Source organism: Aspergillus lucknowensis (genome assembly GCF_044049455.1).
Source record: "Aspergillus lucknowensis strain CBS 449.75 chromosome Unknown BJX67scaffold_9, whole genome shotgun sequence".
Taxonomy (NCBI): Eukaryota; Fungi; Ascomycota; class Eurotiomycetes; order Eurotiales; family Aspergillaceae; genus Aspergillus; species Aspergillus lucknowensis.
The window spans coordinates 34,160-53,912 of NW_027263553.1; the positions used below are offsets into that span (position 1 = coordinate 34,160).

A 19,753-nucleotide genomic window follows, 5' to 3' on the forward strand; every position below is an offset into this window, starting at 1 on the left:
ACAGCCATCAATGCTCTGCCTCACAATTTCACGAGCTTCTCCCATTTCTCCAAACACAAGCTAGGTACCATTTTTTAGACCAGATATTTGCACTTCACCACCACATTGTTATCCTCGGTTCCTCAAGCACCTTCGAACGGTCCATTGCGCAGCATTTTGCTGGGCTGTAGGCTTGCAGTCACCCTACACCTCAATGACTGAAGATCGCCGGTCATGATATCCCGATGGCTCCAGCTTCTGGGCTGCCTACTATTGGCGCTCATGCTACCGCCGAGCGCTGCGAAGAAGGCGAAACCGAACATCAGTTCATACAAGCTCTCTGGAAAGCCAGATTACATGTTCTATTTCGAGAAATCCGATACCGTCTTGATGAGCTTGGAGAATAAGGCGCTACTACGCTCGTTCGATGCGGGCGAAAATTGGGAAGCAATTGAAGGTGATGGCATGAAAAACGGAGTCATTTCCATCCATCAGCATCCTTTCGACCAGAACAAAGCCTATGCACTGGGTGAGGACGGGAAGCACTGGATTACCGTGGATCAGGCTAGCACATGGAGACCGTTCAAGGTTCCGGACATGCCATATGAGAAGAACCCACAGGCGGGCCCTTTCGCGTTTCACGGATGGGATTCTAGCAAAGTCATTTTCGAGACACGGCCGTGCCCATCGTGCGCGCTGAGGGCGTACTATACGACAGATGATTTCGAGACGATAAATGTGCTGACTGAAAGCGCTGTGGGATGTTATTGGGCGGTAGGGGATCCCCAGTTTGCAACTGGCTCAGATGTTTCGAAGGGTATGGATGACCGTACACTTTGTGTAGTTCCGGGCTTGAAAACATCCTCTAGATTTGCGTTCCGACTCGTCTCTTCCGACGACTTCTTTAGAAGCCAGGGAATTGAGGCGAAACTCCAGGATGGCCGTCCAGTATCTGGTGTTACTAGCATCGCGCAAGTCAAGCGATTTATTGTTGCAGCCGTTGAATCGCAAGGAACGACCGAGCGTGCTTTGTACGTGACCATTGATACCGAAGAATGGCATCGGGCGGAGTTTGGTGACCATAAAATAGAAGAGGATGCTTATACTGTGTTGGAGAGTACGAACTATAGTCTTCAGGTTGACGTCCTGACGGATCCTTATTATGGCATCGGCGTGCTCTTCACATCCAACTCCGATGGCACATATTTCGATCGCAACATTGAAAATACCAATCGTGGTCCGCGTGGCTATGTTGACTTTGAAAAGCTAGCTGGTATCCAAGGTATATTCTTGGTAAACACAGTCAGCAACCCCAAGGGGGTCGAATTGGCGTCCGGAAAAGAGATTGTTAGCAGGATAACTTTTGATGACGGCCAGACTTTCCAGCCGCTGAAAGTTGATGGCGAAACCCTTCATCTACATTCCGTGAACTCGGACACAAATCTTGGGCGTGTTTTCTCGAGCCCAGCACCTGGACTCGTTATGGGAGTCGGCAATACAGGCGACCACCTCATCGAATATTCGAATGGCCACCTCTATATATCGGATGACGCAGGCCGTACCTGGCGTCTCGCCCTGAAAGGCCCCCACAAGTATGAATTTGGTGACCAAGGCGCCGTCTTGGTGGCAATCGGCGCTGAGGGCAAAGTTAAGAAGCTTGATTACTCCCTTGATCACGGAAAGGAATGGAAGTCGGTTGACCTTCCGCATGAGATCTATACTAAGACAGACGGCAAAACGGTCACAACAATCACGACAACCCCTGATTCAACAAGTCTGAGATTCATTCTTGTCGGTTACTCAAAAGGGGAATACGTCGTCTTCTCAATCGATTTCAACGACTTACATGAGCGGAAATGTGAAGAAGATGACTTCGACGCACATTGGCCTGCCCGTTTGGATGAGAATGGAGACCCCGATTGCTTGATGGGGAGGAAACAATTTTTTCGCCGCAGGAAAGCTAACGCGGACTGCTTCGTGGCCGAAGCATTCAACAGCTCTACGTCCGAATTCGAACCATGCAAATGTACTGCTGAAGATTTCGAGTGCAAGTATAAGCGGACCACGGATAACAAAGGCTGTATCCCACCGAGGTACGTTACTCCTCCGGAAGGAGAGTGCCGCAGCCCGATCGATACATTTAAGGGCCCGTCAGGCTGGCGATTGATTCCAGGTGACGTTTGCATCCGCGAAGGTGGAGAAGAACTAGACAAGGAAGTTGAACTGCCATGCAAGGACGTTGATGATAAGCCGAAGAACGGAGATATCACCTCGACATTCAAATCTTTCAGCTCGGATGTGTACAATTACTATTATCTGGAGCGTCAGGTCTCCAATAGGGGGGGAGACGAAACGATTATGATGCTCAGCACCGAGCATGAAATATTCGTATCTCATGATCACGGCAGGAACTGGGAACAGGAGCTTAAAGACCAAAGCATTATAGATATAGTCCGTCACCAGTATAATAGCGATACGGCCTACATCCTAACCAACAGCAACGAGGGATTCTACACAATTAACCGAGGAGAAACGTTCCAATCCTTCGAGGCAAAGATTCCCCCGACCCGGGAAAATACTCCGACTCTAAGATTCCACCCATCCAAGCGGGATTGGTTGATTTGGGTAGGTGCCGCTGATTGCGACTCTGGCAGTTGTCATTCGAATGCCTATTTCAGCGATGACCGGGGAGACAACTGGAAACTCATGCTGCGCTACGCCAAAAATTGCGAGTTCGAGTATAGAGAGACTCGACCAGGCAGTGAACGTCTCATTTTCTGCGAACAGTACGAGGGCGAGAATGACAAGAACCGATTGCAGCTCCGGTCTACTATTGACGAAAGTTTTTCCGACTGGAATACCACTTTCGAAGATGTTGTGGACTACGTTACGAGGTCGGAGTACATTATTGTAGCCTCACGAAATACAGAAACTGGGGCTTTAAAGGCCAGTGTCAGTGTTGATGGGTTCACATTTGCTGATCTCAATTTTCCCCCCAACATCGCCCCAGCCCAGAATCTTTATACCGTTCTCGACAGTTCTGAGCACGCCATATTCCTATATGTTCAAACGAACAATGTGACAGGCGCCGAGTACGGCTCGATCGTGAAAAGCAACAGCAACGGCACAACTTACGTACTCAGCCTCGACGCGGTGAATCAGAATCCGAAAGGATTTGCTGATTTTGAGAGAACGCAGGCCTTGGAGGGAGTCATCTTAGCCAACATTGTGAGCAATGTGGACGAGCTGTCAGACGGAACACCCAAAAAGCTCAGGACCGTAATTACTCATAACGATGGCGGAGAATGGACGCTCTTAGCACCCCCAGACAAAGACGCCAATGGCGAGAAATTCTCTTGTTCGGTTGTCGCAGGCAAGGGTATCGATAAATGCGCACTTCACCTGCATGGATACACGGAACGCGCAGATCCTCGAGATACCTTTTCTTCGGGCTCAGCGATTGGCCTGATGTTGGGCGTGGGCAACGTGGGAGGCCATCTCACTAGCAAAGACGAGGCTGACACCTTCATGACTCAAGATGGCGGAATTTCTTGGAAACCTGTGAAGAAAGGGAGATATATGTGGGAGTACGGCGACTCTGGTTCAGTGATTGTGATTGTGCCCGAACAGAAGTCAACCAAGGTCCTCCATTATAGCACTGACGAGGGGGAATCCTGGCAAGATTACACGTTCTCGGAAGAGGAGATGGAGATATCTGATATATCGACCGTGCCGTCTGATACTTCGAGAAGCTTCATCCTATGGGGCACAAGGTTAGGGAAGCTTGCCTCGGTCAATGTTGACTTTGGTGGGCTTTATGATAGAGACTGTGTCTTTGACAAGGACGGGGAAGTAAGCGACGACTATTATCTTTGGAACCCAGCGCATCCTTTCCAGGAGGATAATTGCTTATTCGGGCATGTTGAACAATACCGCCGCAAGAAGTTGTCGGCTGCATGCTGGAATAACTGGCGGGGGCCTCATTTGCACAGTATCCAAAGGAATTGCAGCTGTACGAACGCGGATTACGAATGGTGAGTCCTTACTCTTAAAACCTCGGTTTGGACGAAACTAATTCCATGTAGCGACTATAACTACGAGCGCCAAAGCGATGGTAGTTGTGCTCTCGTTCCTGGGCTTCAACCAGCAAACCCGATTGCATATTGCGCAGCCAATCCCGACGCGATTGAGTATTACGAGAACACTGGATATCGGCGAATTCCCCAGACAACGTGCGAAGGCGGCAAAAACTTAGATCACCTCGTCCCCCGACCTTGTCCCGGCAAGGAGGAAGCTTTCGACGAAAAGCATGGCATAAGCGGCATCGGGCTTTTCTTTGCAATTGTCACACCAATAGCGGCAGCGGGTGCCATCGGTTATTATCTTTATACACGATGGGATGGCAAATTCGGCCAAATTCGCCTTGGAGAAACCCCTGAAAGGGCTCAAGGCTTGTTGTCCCGAGACTCCATACTGATCATGGTCCCGATCACTCTCATCGCTGGCGTTGTGGCCGTCGCAAAGGCACTTCCACTGCTCGCTTCGAGTCTGTGGCGCAGTGTGAATGGTTACGCCCGAATCGGGCGGAACAGGGGCTATCCACGCCCTTACGCATCTCGGGCCTCCTTCGCAGCCCGGCGAGGTGACTACAGCAGCGTCGTCGACGATGAGGACGAACTTCTCGGTGTTGAGGATGGGGATGCTGATGAAGACGAGGAGTAATAATGAGAAAGCCTGCGCTTTTCCTACTGTTTTGCGAATTTATACGCCATGAATGTTATGTAAGACTACAAGCGTGCTGCATAATGCTTGGATACTCTTCTACTTTTGAGGATAGGCAAGCCGATCCGAACGGACCTAATTTGTCTAGGACAGCAGCAATGCCGTCCGGTTCATATCCCACGGTAGACGATTCCGAATCAGAGCCTTGGATTTCGAAGTAGTATGTTTTTGATTTAAGTAGGTATGACTGTTTTCGGTCGTCGCTGTGCGCTGTTTCCCAAGCGTGGAGGTGTTCCCGTCGCAGCTGGTGAATTTGCTGAGCAGCACAACGTCCCAAAGCACTGCACTCCACATCACCGAACCTAACGTACAGACAAACTTCTCATTTATCAAGGTCGCCCGGCCCAAAACAGCCTGGAAGCAGCTGCACATCGCATCAGCATTCGAAAGGAGACCATGATAATCTAGCCCGGAAGAAAGGCCATCCGGAGGCTCTAAACCACACACATACCTCGCCTATAGTTACAACAGTGCATTTCATACTCTTGTCATACATGTAAACAGGAAACGAAGGCGACGTGAACTCGCTCATACTGGAAGAACTTCAGTGTTAGCAATGCCAAGAGGAAATTTAGGTCCCTCTAGTACGATTGAACCAGCCGATCTCATGTTCGATTCGGACAGCCAGCAAGAAGGTGGGAGTCCACGACACACTGGGAGACGCACAATTGTCTACACATTCCACAAGGCGATGCTGGAGGGCTGATATCAGTCGCGACTGCAATAGCCTTAAATTCTCGCTGCCCAGCTACCTATATATTGAACAAAGCAGATTAGCTAGCGCACCAGGTAAGCAGGGCAGGCACTCCGTGGAGACTAAGGCTGCTTCAGGCACAAGGGAGAGCAGAGGTTACAAGAGAGGGGAGGGATTCAACATACAATAGCCGTCCCGAAGGCTGTTCTCTCGGCACATGTGCCAACCGGATATGAGGCATTTTCAATATTCGCTCCAGTAATGTACTCGCCGGATTGGGTGAGGAGGCAAGCGCCGACGCGAAATTTCGAGTAGGGGCCTAATATCGTGATAATAATAACTCATATTAGCTTGACTTTCCAGCATTAGGCCTCTGCACCTGTTGATGGTGTGATGCTGGGCTTAGAATTTGAAGCCCCGCATCACGGCGACGGTGAGTTCATACAAGGACCTGGGGCTTACAATATGCTACTTCTTTGGCCGCTTGGGCCTTCGATGAAAGAGTTTCGATTTCTCGAGTGGTGAGGATCGGCGAAGAGGTAGCCATGGTGTTCATCCACGGTAGATATCGAAGGATGTGAGCGAAGTGCCAGGTAGATATATAAATACAAGGCGAGGTTGCACGACGGAACAACTCCGGCGGCAAAAGTCACACGGCCTGACCTACCCCACCAAGCTTCGTTATCAGTGACGGTCTCGATGCCCGTAGAGCCCAGTTGAATTTTCCATACCGTAGATAGATGATGAGCTGCTCTGGAATCTACGAAGCTACGTTGTGGAGGAAAGAGTTGAAAGCGCGCATTGTCCGCCCGTGAGGTAACCCGACGATAGGGAATGGATAGCCAAGGCGAGAATGGCTCTGGAAGAGAAATAAGAAAGAGCCATAGTACACAGGGGCTAGCTGATGTCTATATACTTTGAACAGCCTGGAAGCTTTTGTATGTGGACGCCAATTGAAGATTGGTTCAACAAGCAAAATGTAAATATGAGAATAGATCTAAACAAGCCGTAGGTATCTTGAAAAGGTGTGAAGTGCGGCAGGAATCGTCGAGAAATAAAAAGACCCCCAAAGTACGAACATAATCGTCTATCAAAAGTAACTGCGCAGCCCCTCGAAAACTGTAAAAATGAACGCCGAGCTTGGTGCAGAACGTGCGCACGTAATGCCGCAGCCTCGATACAAACCACTAAGGCCGTGCTGCTGCCACAGGGCCTTCCCGGCAACCCAGAATGTTTGGCGCCTGGAAAAGGACGCATTGATGATGTCTTCTGTTTGAAGTCGCGACTTGATGGTGTCGGCTGGGTAGAAGATGAAATTATAGCTGATGCCCGCCGCCGACCCAGCAATCATCTGCTGGTGGAGAGGAAGAGGCGCGGGCTCTCTCCCTGCGGAACAACTTGACGAGGGCGGGTGCTGGTATTCCCGAAAAAGCGCAGTTACGCCCTCGTAGCCCCCAAACCAAGCTGCCCCACCACCCGTCTCGCGGATCAGAGTGCCCATCTGTCCCCGCCAGAACCCCAATATTCCGTCTTGACGGAATACAGACACTATGAGCTTCAATGGTCCTGGTGGCCTTGCACCCGGGCTATCTGAAGGCACCTGCATCTTGCATTTGATGAGCTCGATTGGGGTCAGGGCAAGTGAAGTGATTGACCCAGAGGCAGCACCGCTCATAAGCAAGGCTGAAAATGGTAGCGGCTCTGTTGAGGAATAATGTGTGGCCCGAAGTATGTCCTGGACCACGCGATAGCTGAAAAATAGGCAGCTGTTCTCCACGGCAGCCCCGGCCATCGGTGCACTGATGCCTCGATAGAGTCCTCGAAGACCCTCGGCCCGGAAAGACTGGCGAAAGCAATCCAAAGGCCCATTGTAACGGAGGGGAAGGTGATCCGGTTGTGACTGAAGCCGTACTTTCACCGTGTCAAAGGGATATTCAATGATTTTGCCTACCATCCCGGCAAACTGGGTAGCGAGGGATATCAGCAACGGCGCGGAGGCTCTACGAAAATATTGGATGCACGACTTACAGATCCAAAGGAGATGTCTTTAAAGGCCTCAAGACCTTGATTTGGAGGAAGTGCAGGTAGCTCCATTGAGATTTCATTGTTGATCGTTAACGCATTTTCAGTAGCCGCCATAGAGGTAGGAATGATGAGCTACAGAAACCCCAAGCGAACGACTGGAGAAAAGGGCGAAAAGAAGGAAGGGGGGGGAGAGGGGGGAAGAGTGGTGAATTTTATCGGGATAGCATCGTATGAAAGGAGGGTTGAGTCGGAATAAAAGAGGAGCAGCTCGAGGCGAGGGAGCGGTGTACCGATGAGGGGTTTGGCGTTGCCCAATCCGCGTGTGATCCTCAGGGGAGAGACTCAGAAATCAGGGAGCATTGCTTGTAAGCTGCAAGAAAGAGGGCCGGGGTGCGGGATATTGAGGACGGTGGGGGGTTTGGACGTCTGGCAGGTGGTTTGTTGCGGGACTTGCGACAATTCTTCTGAAACCGAAAATCCTCGCTGACGAGTCACCCTTTGGGCGGCGGCGTGTGTGTGGGACCGGGTTGGCACTTCTGCCGAGATCCGCTTATCTGATCGGTCTAAGATAACTTTTTCCTCAAAATTTCAAAGGTCGCCAAGGCAGAACGTCCGACTTCTCATCTGGGTCCTTGGGTCTCCTTTCGCGCAGCGTGCTTTCGTCTCTCGCCTTCTCTCACTGGGAGTCACAATTATGTCGTCCACGACTGCAGCATCGTCCACCACCGTGGTAAAATCAATCCGTAAGAATGGTACGTGTCTAGCAACCCCACTATCCTGGTCAACACCCCCTCATTCTCCTGGCTAATCTTTCGTTGCTTTTCGGACCCACAGGGAAGAATTGGCATACCAACAAGAAACCATTTCGACCTAATGCGGGTATGACTTCGTACGCGAAAAGACTGGAAGCAAGGAAGCAACACGAAGCGGTCAAGGAACACGAAAAAGAATTGAGGGATGAAAAGGAGGCTGAAAGACAGGTAAGAAACTCGAGCTCGAACTTTCTAGACTTTCCTTCGTACCGCACTTACTGATGGCCATGTCCAGGCACATATCCAGAGGATCAAGGACCGAAGGGCCGCGAAGGAAGAGAAGGAGCGTTACGAGAAGATGGCCGAAAAGATGCACCGCAAACGAGTCGAGCGTTTGAAGAGACGGGAAAAGCGTAACAAAATGCTCAATTCATGATATAACATTGGCTCTGGTTCACAAGGGTTTCTGTCAATGTTTTGCAAATGCAACGATTTCTTGCATCTCTGATGTCCTTGCGCGCTATGAAAAGCTGCGCTCAGGTATTGTGTAAAGTTGCGGCGTCCTTGGTGTTAGGCTCTATGGTTTCAATGGATGAATCTTCTTCTTGTTTTATCTGACTGATCCTGTTTACTTTTCCCGTCAAGACCATCCTTAGCGCTCTAGATGTTGTCGCCTGACAGGGCATACGCACTCCTAGCATTCAAAGGATCGGCCTGCCAAGGTGATAACAAGGCATCGATATGAAGGTGGGAAAGCTTTGTCTATTCGCCTTTCAACAATTGTCATGAATGAGCTGAAGGCTGAGGGGTTGTCTGCTAGGAAAGTGGTGTCGCATTTGGGGGCCAAAATACGTGAGCGTTTGAGGTATCACCTCCTGCCTGCTCAGGGTGGCCGCTGCTCTGGAACTCCACCTCTCAATATGGAGACATTAGAATTGGGGTTCATTTGGTTCATTTTCTTGTGTGTGGTTTACGAGAAGCTATCCAAATCGGCCGGAGGGGGAGGAGGGGGTCGAGCTTAGCGAAAGTGACTTCAGAGGGGCAAAATGATCTTTTCAGAGTAGAAATTGAAGCAAGGTCTGATGAGGGAGAGGTGAGTTGTGAGGCAGGTTTTCTTCGACCGACTGAGGCCGCGGCTGCCTGCAGATCCGAGGAGCTCCTGCAGGCCAACGTCGGGAGATCTCCTGGCCTTCGACAAAGCCACGCGGGGTTCGCTCGGGCAACCGGCGCTGAGCATCGTTCTGTTTCTAAACACCGCCAGTCAAACCGCTCCTGAGTCGCTGGGTTCTAGTATGGACCCTTCAATTCGACCAACATTGTTTGTTTCAATTCCGTCGTCGTCCGAAAAAGCACGGTCAGACCATGGATCGCCTGTCGCTAGGGGCAAGACAGCTCCCTCTCAGTCCCCCACACCCGAGAAGTCGTCAAGAGTAAATGTAGAAGGTGAGTGAACGGAATACAGAAGTTTTGAAATTGATCTCATTACTCATTTCACCACCCAACAGATAAGAGGGCCAGGCGGTATCAGAGTAAAGACAAAGGCAGATCGCGCGACGGCATCTTTCGACACAGAATGCATCACAATTCCTCGAGAGCGGGGGGCAGGGGTTCACTCTCAGCGTACCGCGAACAAGACAGCGATGATGATGGATTGTTTCGCCCGATCACTCGCGAAACCACTCGATCGCGCTGGGGTTCTGAGTCCACAGGAATAGGTCGCGGGAGCAGGAAGGGCAGTGTCCTTGATGGCATCGATAAGGATTTGCGACTCGGTTTAATCAGACACCCGCATGATATACGCTCCGTGGACGACTTGCAGCGGGTTAGGGACCAGCGAAATAAAGGAGAAGAGTAAGTATATGGTAGCGAGGTTCTCCTGAGCGGCCTGGTTCACTCCGACTGACCCCAACAGGTACCTACGTTCCGCACTATCGGTGATTGGGACACTGGCGACCGATATTACGCGCAGGCTTGACTACACATACTATGGGCTCTTGGAGAAAGTTGCAGCGCTCAACACCACAATGGCCTCGTTCCAAGAGGTCTTGGACTCAACATCTAAATTGTTCGACGACTTTCAGCAGGAGACGGCAAGTTTAGAAAAAGATATCCGGAAGCAAGTTGGCGATATGGATGAATTCAAGCCACAAATGCAGAAGATCGAGGCACTCGAGGAACGAATGAGAACCGGTAAGGCGCGGGCTAGCGCACTCGGAAACAGGTTGGAAGCAATGCGAAATGAGATTGAAAGGTGGGATAAGCGAGAAATGGAATGGCAGACGCGGACGAAACAACGACTGCGCATCTTCTGGGGGTTTGTCACAGTCGGTATATTGGCAATTTTGGTCGCTATCACCATCCAACATTCGCCAAGTGAAGAAGCGTCGCGGGGCTATAGGACACTTCCTCCGGCCTTGAAGCTTTCAACTATACCCTCCCGTGTTCCCTTACCCGAGAAACACGATTCCTTCGCCACGGGGAATCCGAATGCTGAGAATGGATGGTCTTCAGAGCTGCCCGCCCTGGCTTGTAATACCAGTTCAGGTACGAGTCGGGAGGACGCACCTACCTCGTTCGCGACTGATGAGGCTGCGAGGCCCACTGATCGTGACCCATTACAAATGTTCGACGATCTCTGAGCGCATCTAAGCATTGTTTATGTGGTTTCCGGAACCCGATCTTCAAGTGTTATGACCAGTAAGCTTCGTACATTCTCTGAGCGTTTCATTATTAGAATTAGATACCTTTACGCGGTCTGGAATCACGGCTCGGCTGCTCCTTTTTTCTTCTTCTTGTCCTCGATAATCTCGATATTCGACTCCGAGATTCCTTTCCCATAGTTCTCCAACAACCATTCCTTAATATCTTCACAGACATCACCCTGCACCGTGATCTCCTCAATCCCAGCCGCAGACTTCGTGACTGAGGAGCCCGTGGCATATTTCTTCCCCAGCTCCTTCGCCACTTTCTTATTCTCGAGCCCGTAGACTTCGAGTCCTGTCACAACACTGACATGCTTGCGTTTGTTCCGCTCAACCCGCTTAATCTGCACCTTCGATGTCGCTCGTCGCTCCGCATCTCGCGCTTCTGCCGCCGCAGCCTTCGCTTCTTTCTTTGCGGCGTCTTTTGCCGCACGCTCTTGGACGGATACGGAGAGTGTGGAGAGGTTGGCGCTGATGGCATCTAGAAGCACGTATGGACCGTAAATACCAAATTTAAGAGCCTGCCGGAGGAAAGCAAAATGCAAGCTACCAGGATGAGATGGAGCAAATACCTTCAGAGTATAACCGCTGATATAGATCTGGATGGTTATCTTTCAACCAATCTTGACATTTTTTCGCTGTGCCGCCGAACTCGCAATACTGATTTTCCCGTTAGCTAAGAGACAAACCAATAACCACTCCCAATATGCGGAAATGTGGTGTCTGGGAGAGTGCCTGGACGGAAATGACGACGTGGGATGTGTATTGAGGAGGTGGGCTGGTTCGATTCATACCTCTGGAGGTAATGTACATACTATTCAACTGATTAGCATCTCTTGTTCGCATTATGTCACGTCATACTGGTAGTAGCTTTGCAACCTTCGACTTCACAGTAATACTTGGATGTTTAGAACTCACCTCCACAATATGTGAGATGCCGAGCTTGAGGTTCTGCTGGCGGTTGTGAAATCTCTGCCATTTTTGTGGTTTTGTTCGTCTTTATTCAGTTCCTCTCTTCGGAGTACTGGGAGAATGGGTCGCAAGGAATAGCGAGCCCAAGATTGAAATTGTCTGTTCAACATCAAATCCAGCTCTGGGGGACGCGGGGCAGGCTTGGCATACTACACTAGTCTGCATATAGTTTAGTTCAGTATCATAATTTGTCATCCTGCTTGTGCTCTGTAACGTCTTTCCCAAGCAAGTCGATCACCCAACCAAACCGATCACCTTGGTATTCCATATTAAATGTCTATTTTTCAAATTGACTATCTCAACCACCACCTAATCTAGACTAATAAAATGAATATAATTAGGTATATATAATATAAAACTATTAAATATCTATTTTATACCCTCTCAAGCCTTGGTTTTTATCCTAATAATAAAAATTACCAAAAATACCGGTGTAATTTATAATACCCTGGAAAGTAAAAGGATAGACTAGTTATAGCCTGTATATTTCTATATTCTAGAAGCATGGTTGTTGAGATATTCAATTTGAAAAATAGCCATTTAATATGGAATACCAAGGTGATCGGTTCGGTTGGGTGATCGACTCGCTTGGGAAAGACGTTACATATCTTGTGTAACTTTTCTTTCTATCAATCTCAGTGATCTCTGTTCTTCCACTGGGGGGACGATCTTACTTTGCTAGGCCCAGTATGGACTTGGCCTTCTGACGCTTTCATGGCTCGAACTGGTTTTCGATCCGACGACGGCGATGGAGCGCCAGGCCTGAGCTTTACCACGCGATTTGCGTTGAGTTAGCAATGTAACACTAAGATGGCATTCATGGTAGTATTGTTGTATTAATTGCCTCCGACTTGTTGTCTTCATGGGTGGATGTTGTCGTCAGCTAGTGTACTAATAATTACGTTTCGAAGCAGCCCCGACGACTGCGCTCACGGAACGCTGCACATGCGGGATGTCATCCAGGTACGGGTTGCCGTTGCCTTAACTCTGGAGAGGGTGGCTTCATATGAAGTCTCTGTCGTGGACCCAATACTTTTTTTCCACTTGGTGCTTCACTTCACAATGAAAAAGAGGCTAGCGAGATAGAGTGATATCGCAAGAGCTGTCCCATTTCTAAATATCACTTCAAAGGGCTCTCCTGAGCTTTGACGTGTACCAAGAGCTCTGCATCCAATAATGAGGTGGACGAGTCTGCAAGGTGGACATGTGCAGATGCGAGTGCACGGACATCCGTCGAAAGCGCAGCTCTTGGTCCACCGACGAGGTCCTCGGCGTTATTCTCTTGACCCTTCGGCCAAGTCAATCAAACCTCCCACGATGGACGACCACTTTCATAACGGCCTGGCATCCAAACAATGAGCAAGATATTCATTGTATGATCCTGGACAACAATAGGCCCAACCGGTATTGTTCATGATGGAAAATACTCGATGCGCTTTCTGGGTTGCAAAGGGTCTGGAACCACTAATATGCATGGCTGCAGAGGCAAGCGCTGCCTCGGGGGTTTCGATACCCATCCACTTCGGATTGCAATTTATGTATGACTTCAGATAGGAAAATAGTTAACCCCGAGTATTGCCTAGCGACGGCTTGTCATGAGTCGAGTCCCATCAGCAGTCCTGATCGACGCTCTCGAGAGCTTTTTATGGCGGGGAAAGCGAGCGGCGCCTCGCTATCTTCCTTGATTTTGCCTCGAGCGATTACTTGGTCACACACTTTCTCACGCAGAGGCCTTGGATGTAAGAGTCCAGATCGAGACAAGACTCAACTCCGTTGCTGCACGGAATGGGAACTTCCAATATTGGAGGGTGATGGCATGCATTAGCTTTTCTGTGTGCTCCGATGACAGCATAATTGGTGCTGAAGTTGATATGTCAAGAACGCCCTTCATATCGTGTCATGGCTTCTGCAACATGCGCTTCAAGTCCCCGCCACACCACGACTCAGACCCGTGCATGGCAGACCCCTCATAGGCAGGTAAAGTGCTCCACCAGCGTCAACCAGCAGGGTTTATGTTATCGCAATGTTTGGCATATGCACGTCGGCCTGTCAGGAAGCATGGCTAGTATCGCGAGTCGCTATCGGAGGAAGCCTCCAAGATAATCCGAGGACTGTGTCGGGTTCCGATAACCGATGAATGGGAATTCAGCTCTGATTTTGAGCCTTCGATTTGATTCGACCATTGCTCTCTACTCGTCTTGCTGCAATGGTCTGGGCTAAGTGTGAGTACGGGTATCAACCGCGTTGAAAGAGACAAAAAGCATGTCAAGGACTCCAGTGTCAGTTGTTACGAAGAGTATCGCCGCAAACAGCTGGAGATTCAGGGTGGAGTCGAATTGTAAGTGAAAATTCTCATTCTCCAAGAGCTCAGATCCTTCATCCAGCTGCAGCTCAACTTAAAGAGGCCAGTTGCTCACGAGTCCACAAGCAGCACATCAGATACACCTTCACGAGGAAAAGATTAAAGGAGCATCGGCGCAGGTTTGAGCTTCGACCGCGTGGAACGAGGGATCGTTATCCCGGTGATCGAGAGCACATTGACCCACATTCGATACCTAACTCGAGCCAGTCAATGCTTCATAGAAATGGGTAGACTCGGTTAGCAGTGCTCATCGACATCACTGCGCTAAGCCCTGCATGATAATGCAGAAACCAACGTCCATACATAGAGGGGTTGCATGGGCTGGATGATTCGATGTTGTTTCGAAAACCATTTCGTGATTCCTCTTGCCACTGGGCTTCCAAGGTTGTTTCCGGGTTATCCCGAAGAGGTAAATGTCAGAGGGGGGATGGTTTACTGGAAACGCTCCGCGCACTCGAAAGCGTGTGAGAAAGAATGAGAAAGAACTTGAAGATGTCGAGTAATAGAGTTTAAAATTCTTCGAAAGCGATTTCATTTCGAGAAGTCATATCTCATGCTGCGACCATGGTAATGAGTCTCTTCGTGGCCGGAGATCTGGGCTCTCGTGGGCCAGACGGGCCATCCTTCGTGTCGTGTGGGACGAGCTCCAAGAGCTGGAAAAGGAGCAGAAGGTTTGGCAGAGCAGGGGTTGAGGTAATCTGATGAGCACAAAGGGAAAGGAGCAGCGCAATGAGAGGGCGGGATCTCAAGCCGCAGACTGGACAGGATATGCTCCGCACAAGAATGATCCATGGCGCAGTCGTCGTTCGTTATCGCCTGGCTCGATAGGAGACACAGACCCCGTGTCTCGAAGCAGTCGGAACTCTATTCTTGGGCAAAGAAGTCGGTGCACAGCACGTTTTGCTCCTCACTCTTGAAAGTCGAAAGGCTCTCGAGGTCGAGAGGTTGGAAGGCCTGGGGTCTGGACAAACAAGCTGGCCACTCAAGCACCTCACACCAACATCATTAGCACGCTTGAGTCCCGCTCGAGTGGCGACGCAGGTCGAACGTTGTTCTCCACCTCCAGGCTGTTGCTGCTCACCCACAAATCCTTGATCGGGTCGATTGCCTCTGATTTCATTACTCCTCACTGTTGTTGTCTGCTTGCCTTGGACATTCCTTATCACATTCTGCGCTCCTAGCAGTCGCCAGGTCTTTTGTGCGTATAAGTCCCTGGTTACCTACTTCCCTTCTGTTGCCGCTCGCGGCGTCTGTGCGGCTCGACTCGAAAAACAAAGCCAATCTGTGGCCAATCTCCACTCGCCATTTCTGGTGGGCCTTTAGCGCGATTTCTCCCCATCATCTACAACAACAGTTTTCGTCAAGAACTTTGCCATCCAACTGCAAAAGGGACTCTCGTTGATAAAACTGTCGGCGCCCTTCTGTTCCAAACTGGTCGTCTTTCTTCATCTCCTTTATGCTCAGTACATTATCTTCGATTCCTTTCAAGACCTAGAATCGCCTTGTTGATCTCTCGCACCCGTCCCTCCCGTCGAAACTGTTGAGCCCTCGCCGCTTGGCTTGCTTCTGCAGTCTGCCTCTCCCTTGCCGACACTTAATGTCCGACACATTGTTCTCCTGATCACTGCGAGAGAGAGTAATCTCCGACCACTCGGCTAGATGAATTGAAAATACGACTAAGATGACCACTGTGCCACCGTCTCCGACGGACGGCCGCTCGTCTTTATCGTCAAACCCTGTGCGACCACCTATCGCGCAGAGATATTTCATTGGGAGTCCGGACGAGAGTATCAAGGATTCTCTCTCCCGTGCATATACCTCTGATTATCCGAGCCCTGTTACATCCTCTGCAGTCTCTTCGAACCCTCCCTCCCCGAATCTCCCTCCATCTGCCTACCAACACCTACCGCCAACACCGACGGGCTCCGTATCCTTCTCAGAACCAGATGACCAAGACGATGAACTGTTACTTCCGTCATACGACAGTTTATACACTCGAGAGGAGCTGGACACACCTTCCGAACACACTCTCGATTCACCCCTATTCTCGCATTGCTTAACTCCACGGATCCCGGCTGCCGACGATAGCTCGGTAAAAGAGGAGCCGTCGAGACATGTCGACTATCTCTCTCATGAGTGGAAGGAAGAAGATATTTGGGCGTCCTGGCGCCACGTGATTACCCGTCGAGAGGTATATGAGAATAGCGTTAGGCTGGAGAACGCTTCATGGCGTACGTGGGCCAAATTGAAACGCAATCTGGGTACTATTTCTCCAGAGGCTCTCAATTGGTAAGCTACTCCATGAGTTCATGAATTTTGCTGTGTTGGTTTCTGACTGATGATTTAACTCTGCGTTAGGCTCAAGGATTGCGATGTGACCTGGCTGTATGGTCCACTTATAGCCTCACGTACGCGGAACAGGGCTTCGAATATTTCACCACCACCGAGCTGTTCCGAATCACCTGGCCTCTGCCCTGACCGGAAGTCCATCCTCAAAAAGAGGACTGCATCCGAGGCTATCTTGCAGCGCTCGCTCTCCCAGCACACCCTTCTTCAGCATGCTGGGGACATTTTGAAGGCACAGGAAGCTGAGCACTCTCGTAGTCACTTGGGGTTTGGTATGCATCCCGCGGAATTCGAGCAGATGGTTAGCAAAACTCATCTCGAGGGGTTCAAGACCCCTCGCGCTCGATTCACTGCGACAACTTCGCCTTCTGGTGTTGGCTCGCCGAGCGAGAGACGTCATATTCATTTCAATAAAGAAGTGTTGCAATGCATTGCTGTCGAGGCAAAAGAAGAGGAAGAGGAAGAGTGGCTGGAGTTCGGAGGTGATGAGTCCTGGGACGAGTCCGTGATGGTGAAATCAGCGTCCCCTAGTGGGAGTAGCACACCACGGGCGAGCCTTGGTAATGAGAACAAAACGATAGCTCCTCTCCCTTCAACCACACTCAAATACCGCAGTGATACCCCCGAACCTCAGCTCTCCTCGGTGGCCAGCCGGTGGTCTTGGACAAGATATCTCCCGAGGCCTGGGTCCTCGCTAATTGAAACTCTGCGACAAACCAGATGGCAATCTAGTGTGGCTGGTCTGGAAGGGGATAGCATGGCCTCCGATCATGATTGGAATGTGCCCCAAGAGGTAGACCAGTCAAGCCGCTCTTGGTTTGTGGATTCGACAGAGGACGACGAAGCTACTCAGAATTTCTACCTCACGTCTTTGGGGTTCTTATCGCATGAAGATGGGCCACCCTCTAATGCCGATGTCATCTTTGACAGGATGATGGATACTGTCAATACCGCAAAAGATATTGCACATGTAATCTGGAATGTTGGTTGGCGGGGGTGAAGCCTGCAGGACGACTCCTGATTGCATGACAGCATTATGATCACGAATTCGTATGCACTGAATCTTAATGGGTGGATGATGCGTGTTGCATTTCAGGTGTTTGGGGGTGTATATACCTATGTTAATATTCAAAAGATCTATCTTATAGGAGAAAACCTCTCTTTGTTAATCCTTCGGAGCCCGGAGCTTGCCGAGCGACGTTCTTGGTTGTATTGTGTTCTTACGAGGAATTGGGAGTTGGAGGTTTGTCGTGTTCAATCACCTCCCCCGGGCTTTCTTGGTGGTAACTCGTCTACATAGAAAACCCCAGAATTCGTCTCTCAAATGACATGGGCCCGCCCATTCCCGGCGCGTTTGTCTGAGGCTCGTTGAGATACCCCCTGCGATCTGGCTTCCTGCCGCACTATTTGAATTCACCCTGTGCTCAGTTGCCTTGACCTTGGTCGCGCTTACCCGAACATTCGAGCTGGTGGGCTGGAGGGGATATACTGGCACCTCCATACTTTAACAAGAAGATCTAGCAAACAACGTTCGTTACCTTGATGGCACCAGAAAGCGTTCCAATTGTGTCTCGTTCTAGCTGCAAGCGAAACGGCTGTCATTTCTGATGCCTTCTCCACGGCTTCCGCGCCGTTGTATTCGCTACTGGATATCAGTCGCTCTAACCGCGATCGGCATCTTCGTGGTCTATTTCCTCAATTTCGTGGACTGGGCCAATCGTAACGATGACTTAGATACTACAGACTGGGGAATTGAAGGCGTTGCATCCGATTCCGGCGACGCTGACTGTGCGCATCTCCATGGGATGGACAAAATCCTTGTCATTCTGAAGACGGGTGCTACAGAAGCCCTTCAAAAAGTGCCGGTGCAGATTGAGACCACACTTCGATGTGTACCGCATTACGTTGTCCTCTCCGACTACGAAGAAGATATTGCTGGGGTGCTTGCACGCGATAGCCTGAGCACCGTAAGTGAGGAAACAAGACGAACGAACCCAGATTTTGGAATATATAATCGCTTACGCGTTTCCGGGAGAGAGGGTCTCACCGCGAGCGACTGGGCTGATGAGGAGAACGGACCATATGGGAAACCCGGGAACCCAGGGTGGAAGCTTGATAAGTGGAAGTTCGTGCCCATGATAGACGAAGCGCTCCTCGTCAAGCCAGATGCGGAATGGTATATCTTCATCGAGGCAGACTCATACGTCGTCTGGCGGAATATGGTCGATTGGCTGTCGCGGCTCAATCCAGGGAAACCTCATTACCTCGGCGCTCCTATGAAGATGGGAAGTGAGGTTTTTGGCTACGGTGGCGCGGGCATAATCCTCTCCAATGCCGCGATGCTGCTCGTCTCTCGGTATCGTGCCGAGAATTTTACGGATGTCGAACGCATGACTGCTGACGATTGGGCCGGCGACCACGTCCTTGGTTTGATCCTTAAAGATTCAGGAGTGCCGCTTGTATGGTCATGGCCTCTGCTGGTACCGTCTCGCGTGTGGGAGTTTGAATACTTCAGCAAGGAGAATGACCGCAACCCTTGGTGCTACCCTGTTGCTTCGTACCATCACATGTCTCCCCAAGATATCCAGGATATGTGGTTGTTCGAGAAGCAGTGGTTAAAATTTGTAAGTTGTTTGACGGGTCCCTGCAACAGTTATCCCATAATACTGATTTGGATATTCAATTCAAGAAGAGAGATTCCGTCCTCCTCCATAGGGATGTTTTCCAGTGGCATGTATATGATGTGATCACGTCTAAAAAAGACGATTGGGACAACTTTTCTTCCGACAATGAATCAGAACGGAACGCTGGCGACTCTCCTACAACTGCGGGCGAGTGTGCAAGGAAATGTTCCCTGCTTACAGACTGCCTCCAGTTTTCTTTTTCCGAGAAAGGGTGTTTGACGTCCATGAAGGTGGCTGGGGGGGTTCACCGACCAGGATATAGCTCCGGATGGATCACGATGCGTATTAAAGCGCTCTTGAAGAATGCGCGGAAATGCTCTAACGTACAATACATTACTGCGTAGTCGTAGTCTACTGTTTGGCGGGAAGATACGGATTGGGTCACTCTTGGGCGACACTAGCACTATTTTTTACTGTATATGGGTAAAGTGACTGCTACTGGATGGTCGATGTTA

At 50.2% G+C, this 19,753-nt stretch overlaps 8 protein-coding genes across 8 annotated transcripts; 5 read left to right on the forward strand and 3 right to left on the reverse strand.

Moving 5' to 3' along the window:
• Window positions 1-261: 261 nt before the first annotated feature.
• BJX67DRAFT_378966 (vacuolar protein sorting/targeting protein 10) lies at window positions 262-4,701 on the forward strand (the record flags this gene model as incomplete). Its single annotated transcript, XM_071032453.1, has 2 exons — window positions 262-4,013; window positions 4,065-4,701. 2 exons carry the CDS (start codon window positions 262-264, stop codon window positions 4,699-4,701), a joined length of 4,389 nt encoding a protein of 1,462 aa, XP_070888388.1.
• A 191-nt stretch (window positions 4,702-4,892) lies between these two features.
• Window positions 4,893-6,314, reverse strand: BJX67DRAFT_330831 (cytidine deaminase). Its single transcript, XM_071027496.1, has 6 exons — window positions 6,187-6,314; window positions 5,918-6,113; window positions 5,641-5,774; window positions 5,428-5,513; window positions 5,213-5,294; window positions 4,893-5,125 (listed from the first exon to the last, which is right to left on the reverse strand). Exons 2-6 carry the CDS (start codon window positions 6,009-6,011, stop codon window positions 5,084-5,086), a joined length of 438 nt encoding a protein of 145 aa, XP_070888389.1. The 5' UTR covers window positions 6,012-6,113; window positions 6,187-6,314; the 3' UTR covers window positions 4,893-5,083.
• Window positions 6,194-7,935, reverse strand: amcA (putative mitochondrial ornithine carrier protein AmcA/Ort1). Its single transcript, XM_071028519.1, has 2 exons — window positions 7,484-7,935; window positions 6,194-7,418 (listed from the first exon to the last, which is right to left on the reverse strand). Exons 1-2 carry the CDS (start codon window positions 7,592-7,594, stop codon window positions 6,546-6,548), a joined length of 984 nt encoding a protein of 327 aa, XP_070888390.1. The 5' UTR covers window positions 7,595-7,935; the 3' UTR covers window positions 6,194-6,545.
• Window positions 7,936-8,065: 130 nt separating this feature from the next.
• BJX67DRAFT_330911 (CGR1 family protein) lies at window positions 8,066-8,843 on the forward strand. Its single transcript, XM_071027497.1, has 3 exons — window positions 8,066-8,232; window positions 8,315-8,460; window positions 8,528-8,843. The coding sequence occupies exons 1-3, from the start codon at window positions 8,175-8,177 to the stop codon at window positions 8,666-8,668; spliced, it is 345 nt and encodes a 114-aa protein (XP_070888391.1). The 5' UTR covers window positions 8,066-8,174; the 3' UTR covers window positions 8,669-8,843.
• Window positions 8,844-9,319: 476 nt separating this feature from the next.
• On the forward strand, window positions 9,320-10,920 carry BJX67DRAFT_330967 (uncharacterized protein). Its single transcript, XM_071027499.1, has 3 exons — window positions 9,320-9,675; window positions 9,738-10,083; window positions 10,145-10,920. Exons 1-3 carry the CDS (start codon window positions 9,525-9,527, stop codon window positions 10,869-10,871), a joined length of 1,224 nt encoding a protein of 407 aa, XP_070888392.1. The 5' UTR covers window positions 9,320-9,524; the 3' UTR covers window positions 10,872-10,920.
• tma22 (putative RNA binding protein Tma22) lies at window positions 10,905-12,006 on the reverse strand. Its single transcript, XM_071027498.1, has 5 exons — window positions 11,853-12,006; window positions 11,729-11,748; window positions 11,507-11,594; window positions 10,977-11,415; window positions 10,905-10,911 (listed from the first exon to the last, which is right to left on the reverse strand). The coding sequence occupies exons 1-4, from the start codon at window positions 11,911-11,913 to the stop codon at window positions 10,994-10,996; spliced, it is 591 nt and encodes a 196-aa protein (XP_070888393.1). The 5' UTR covers window positions 11,914-12,006; the 3' UTR covers window positions 10,905-10,911; window positions 10,977-10,993.
• Window positions 12,007-15,505: 3,499 nt separating this feature from the next.
• Window positions 15,506-17,946, forward strand: BJX67DRAFT_331012 (protein phosphatase regulator REG1). Its single transcript, XM_071027500.1, has 3 exons — window positions 15,506-16,557; window positions 16,627-17,857; window positions 17,915-17,946. Exons 1-2 carry the CDS (start codon window positions 15,950-15,952, stop codon window positions 17,612-17,614), a joined length of 1,596 nt encoding a protein of 531 aa, XP_070888394.1. The 5' UTR covers window positions 15,506-15,949; the 3' UTR covers window positions 17,615-17,857; window positions 17,915-17,946.
• A 275-nt stretch (window positions 17,947-18,221) lies between these two features.
• Window positions 18,222-19,642, forward strand: BJX67DRAFT_378972 (uncharacterized protein; the record flags this gene model as incomplete). Its single annotated transcript, XM_071032454.1, has 2 exons — window positions 18,222-19,238; window positions 19,304-19,642. The coding sequence occupies 2 exons, from the start codon at window positions 18,222-18,224 to the stop codon at window positions 19,640-19,642; spliced, it is 1,356 nt and encodes a 451-aa protein (XP_070888395.1).
• Between the last annotated feature and the right edge of the window lie 111 nt (window positions 19,643-19,753).

Coding starts and splice junctions, on each gene's coding strand:
- BJX67DRAFT_330831 (XM_071027496.1), bottom strand. CDS start 6,011: ATGAACACCATGGCTACCTCTTCGCCGATCCTCACCACTCGAGAAATC. Junction 5,514..5,640: donor CAGCCTTCGGGACGGCTATT/GTATGTTGAATC, acceptor TTCAATATATAG/GTAGCTGGGCAGCGAGAATT. Junction 5,126..5,212: donor CTGTTGTAACTATAGGCGAG/GTATGTGTGTGG, acceptor TGCGATGTGCAG/CTGCTTCCAGGCTGTTTTGG.
- BJX67DRAFT_330911 (XM_071027497.1), top strand. CDS start 8,175: ATGTCGTCCACGACTGCAGCATCGTCCACCACCGTGGTAAAATCAATC. Junction 8,233..8,314: donor AAAATCAATCCGTAAGAATG/GTACGTGTCTAG, acceptor TCGGACCCACAG/GGAAGAATTGGCATACCAAC. Junction 8,461..8,527: donor AAAAGGAGGCTGAAAGACAG/GTAAGAAACTCG, acceptor GGCCATGTCCAG/GCACATATCCAGAGGATCAA.
- amcA (XM_071028519.1), bottom strand. CDS start 7,594: ATGGCGGCTACTGAAAATGCGTTAACGATCAACAATGAAATCTCAATG. Junction 7,419..7,483: donor AAGACATCTCCTTTGGATCT/GTAAGTCGTGCA, acceptor CTCGCTACCCAG/TTTGCCGGGATGGTAGGCAA.
- BJX67DRAFT_330967 (XM_071027499.1), top strand. CDS start 9,525: ATGGACCCTTCAATTCGACCAACATTGTTTGTTTCAATTCCGTCGTCG. Junction 9,676..9,737: donor GTCAAGAGTAAATGTAGAAG/GTGAGTGAACGG, acceptor ACCACCCAACAG/ATAAGAGGGCCAGGCGGTAT. Junction 10,084..10,144: donor CAGCGAAATAAAGGAGAAGA/GTAAGTATATGG, acceptor TGACCCCAACAG/GTACCTACGTTCCGCACTAT.
- tma22 (XM_071027498.1), bottom strand. CDS start 11,913: ATGGCAGAGATTTCACAACCGCCAGCAGAACCTCAAGCTCGGCATCTC. Junction 11,749..11,852: donor GCATCTCACATATTGTGGAG/GTGAGTTCTAAA, acceptor TCAGTTGAATAG/TATGTACATTACCTCCAGAG. Junction 11,416..11,506: donor TCAGCGGTTATACTCTGAAG/GTATTTGCTCCA, acceptor ACGTGCTTCTAG/ATGCCATCAGCGCCAACCTC.
- BJX67DRAFT_331012 (XM_071027500.1), top strand. CDS start 15,950: ATGACCACTGTGCCACCGTCTCCGACGGACGGCCGCTCGTCTTTATCG. Junction 16,558..16,626: donor TCTCCAGAGGCTCTCAATTG/GTAAGCTACTCC, acceptor ACTCTGCGTTAG/GCTCAAGGATTGCGATGTGA.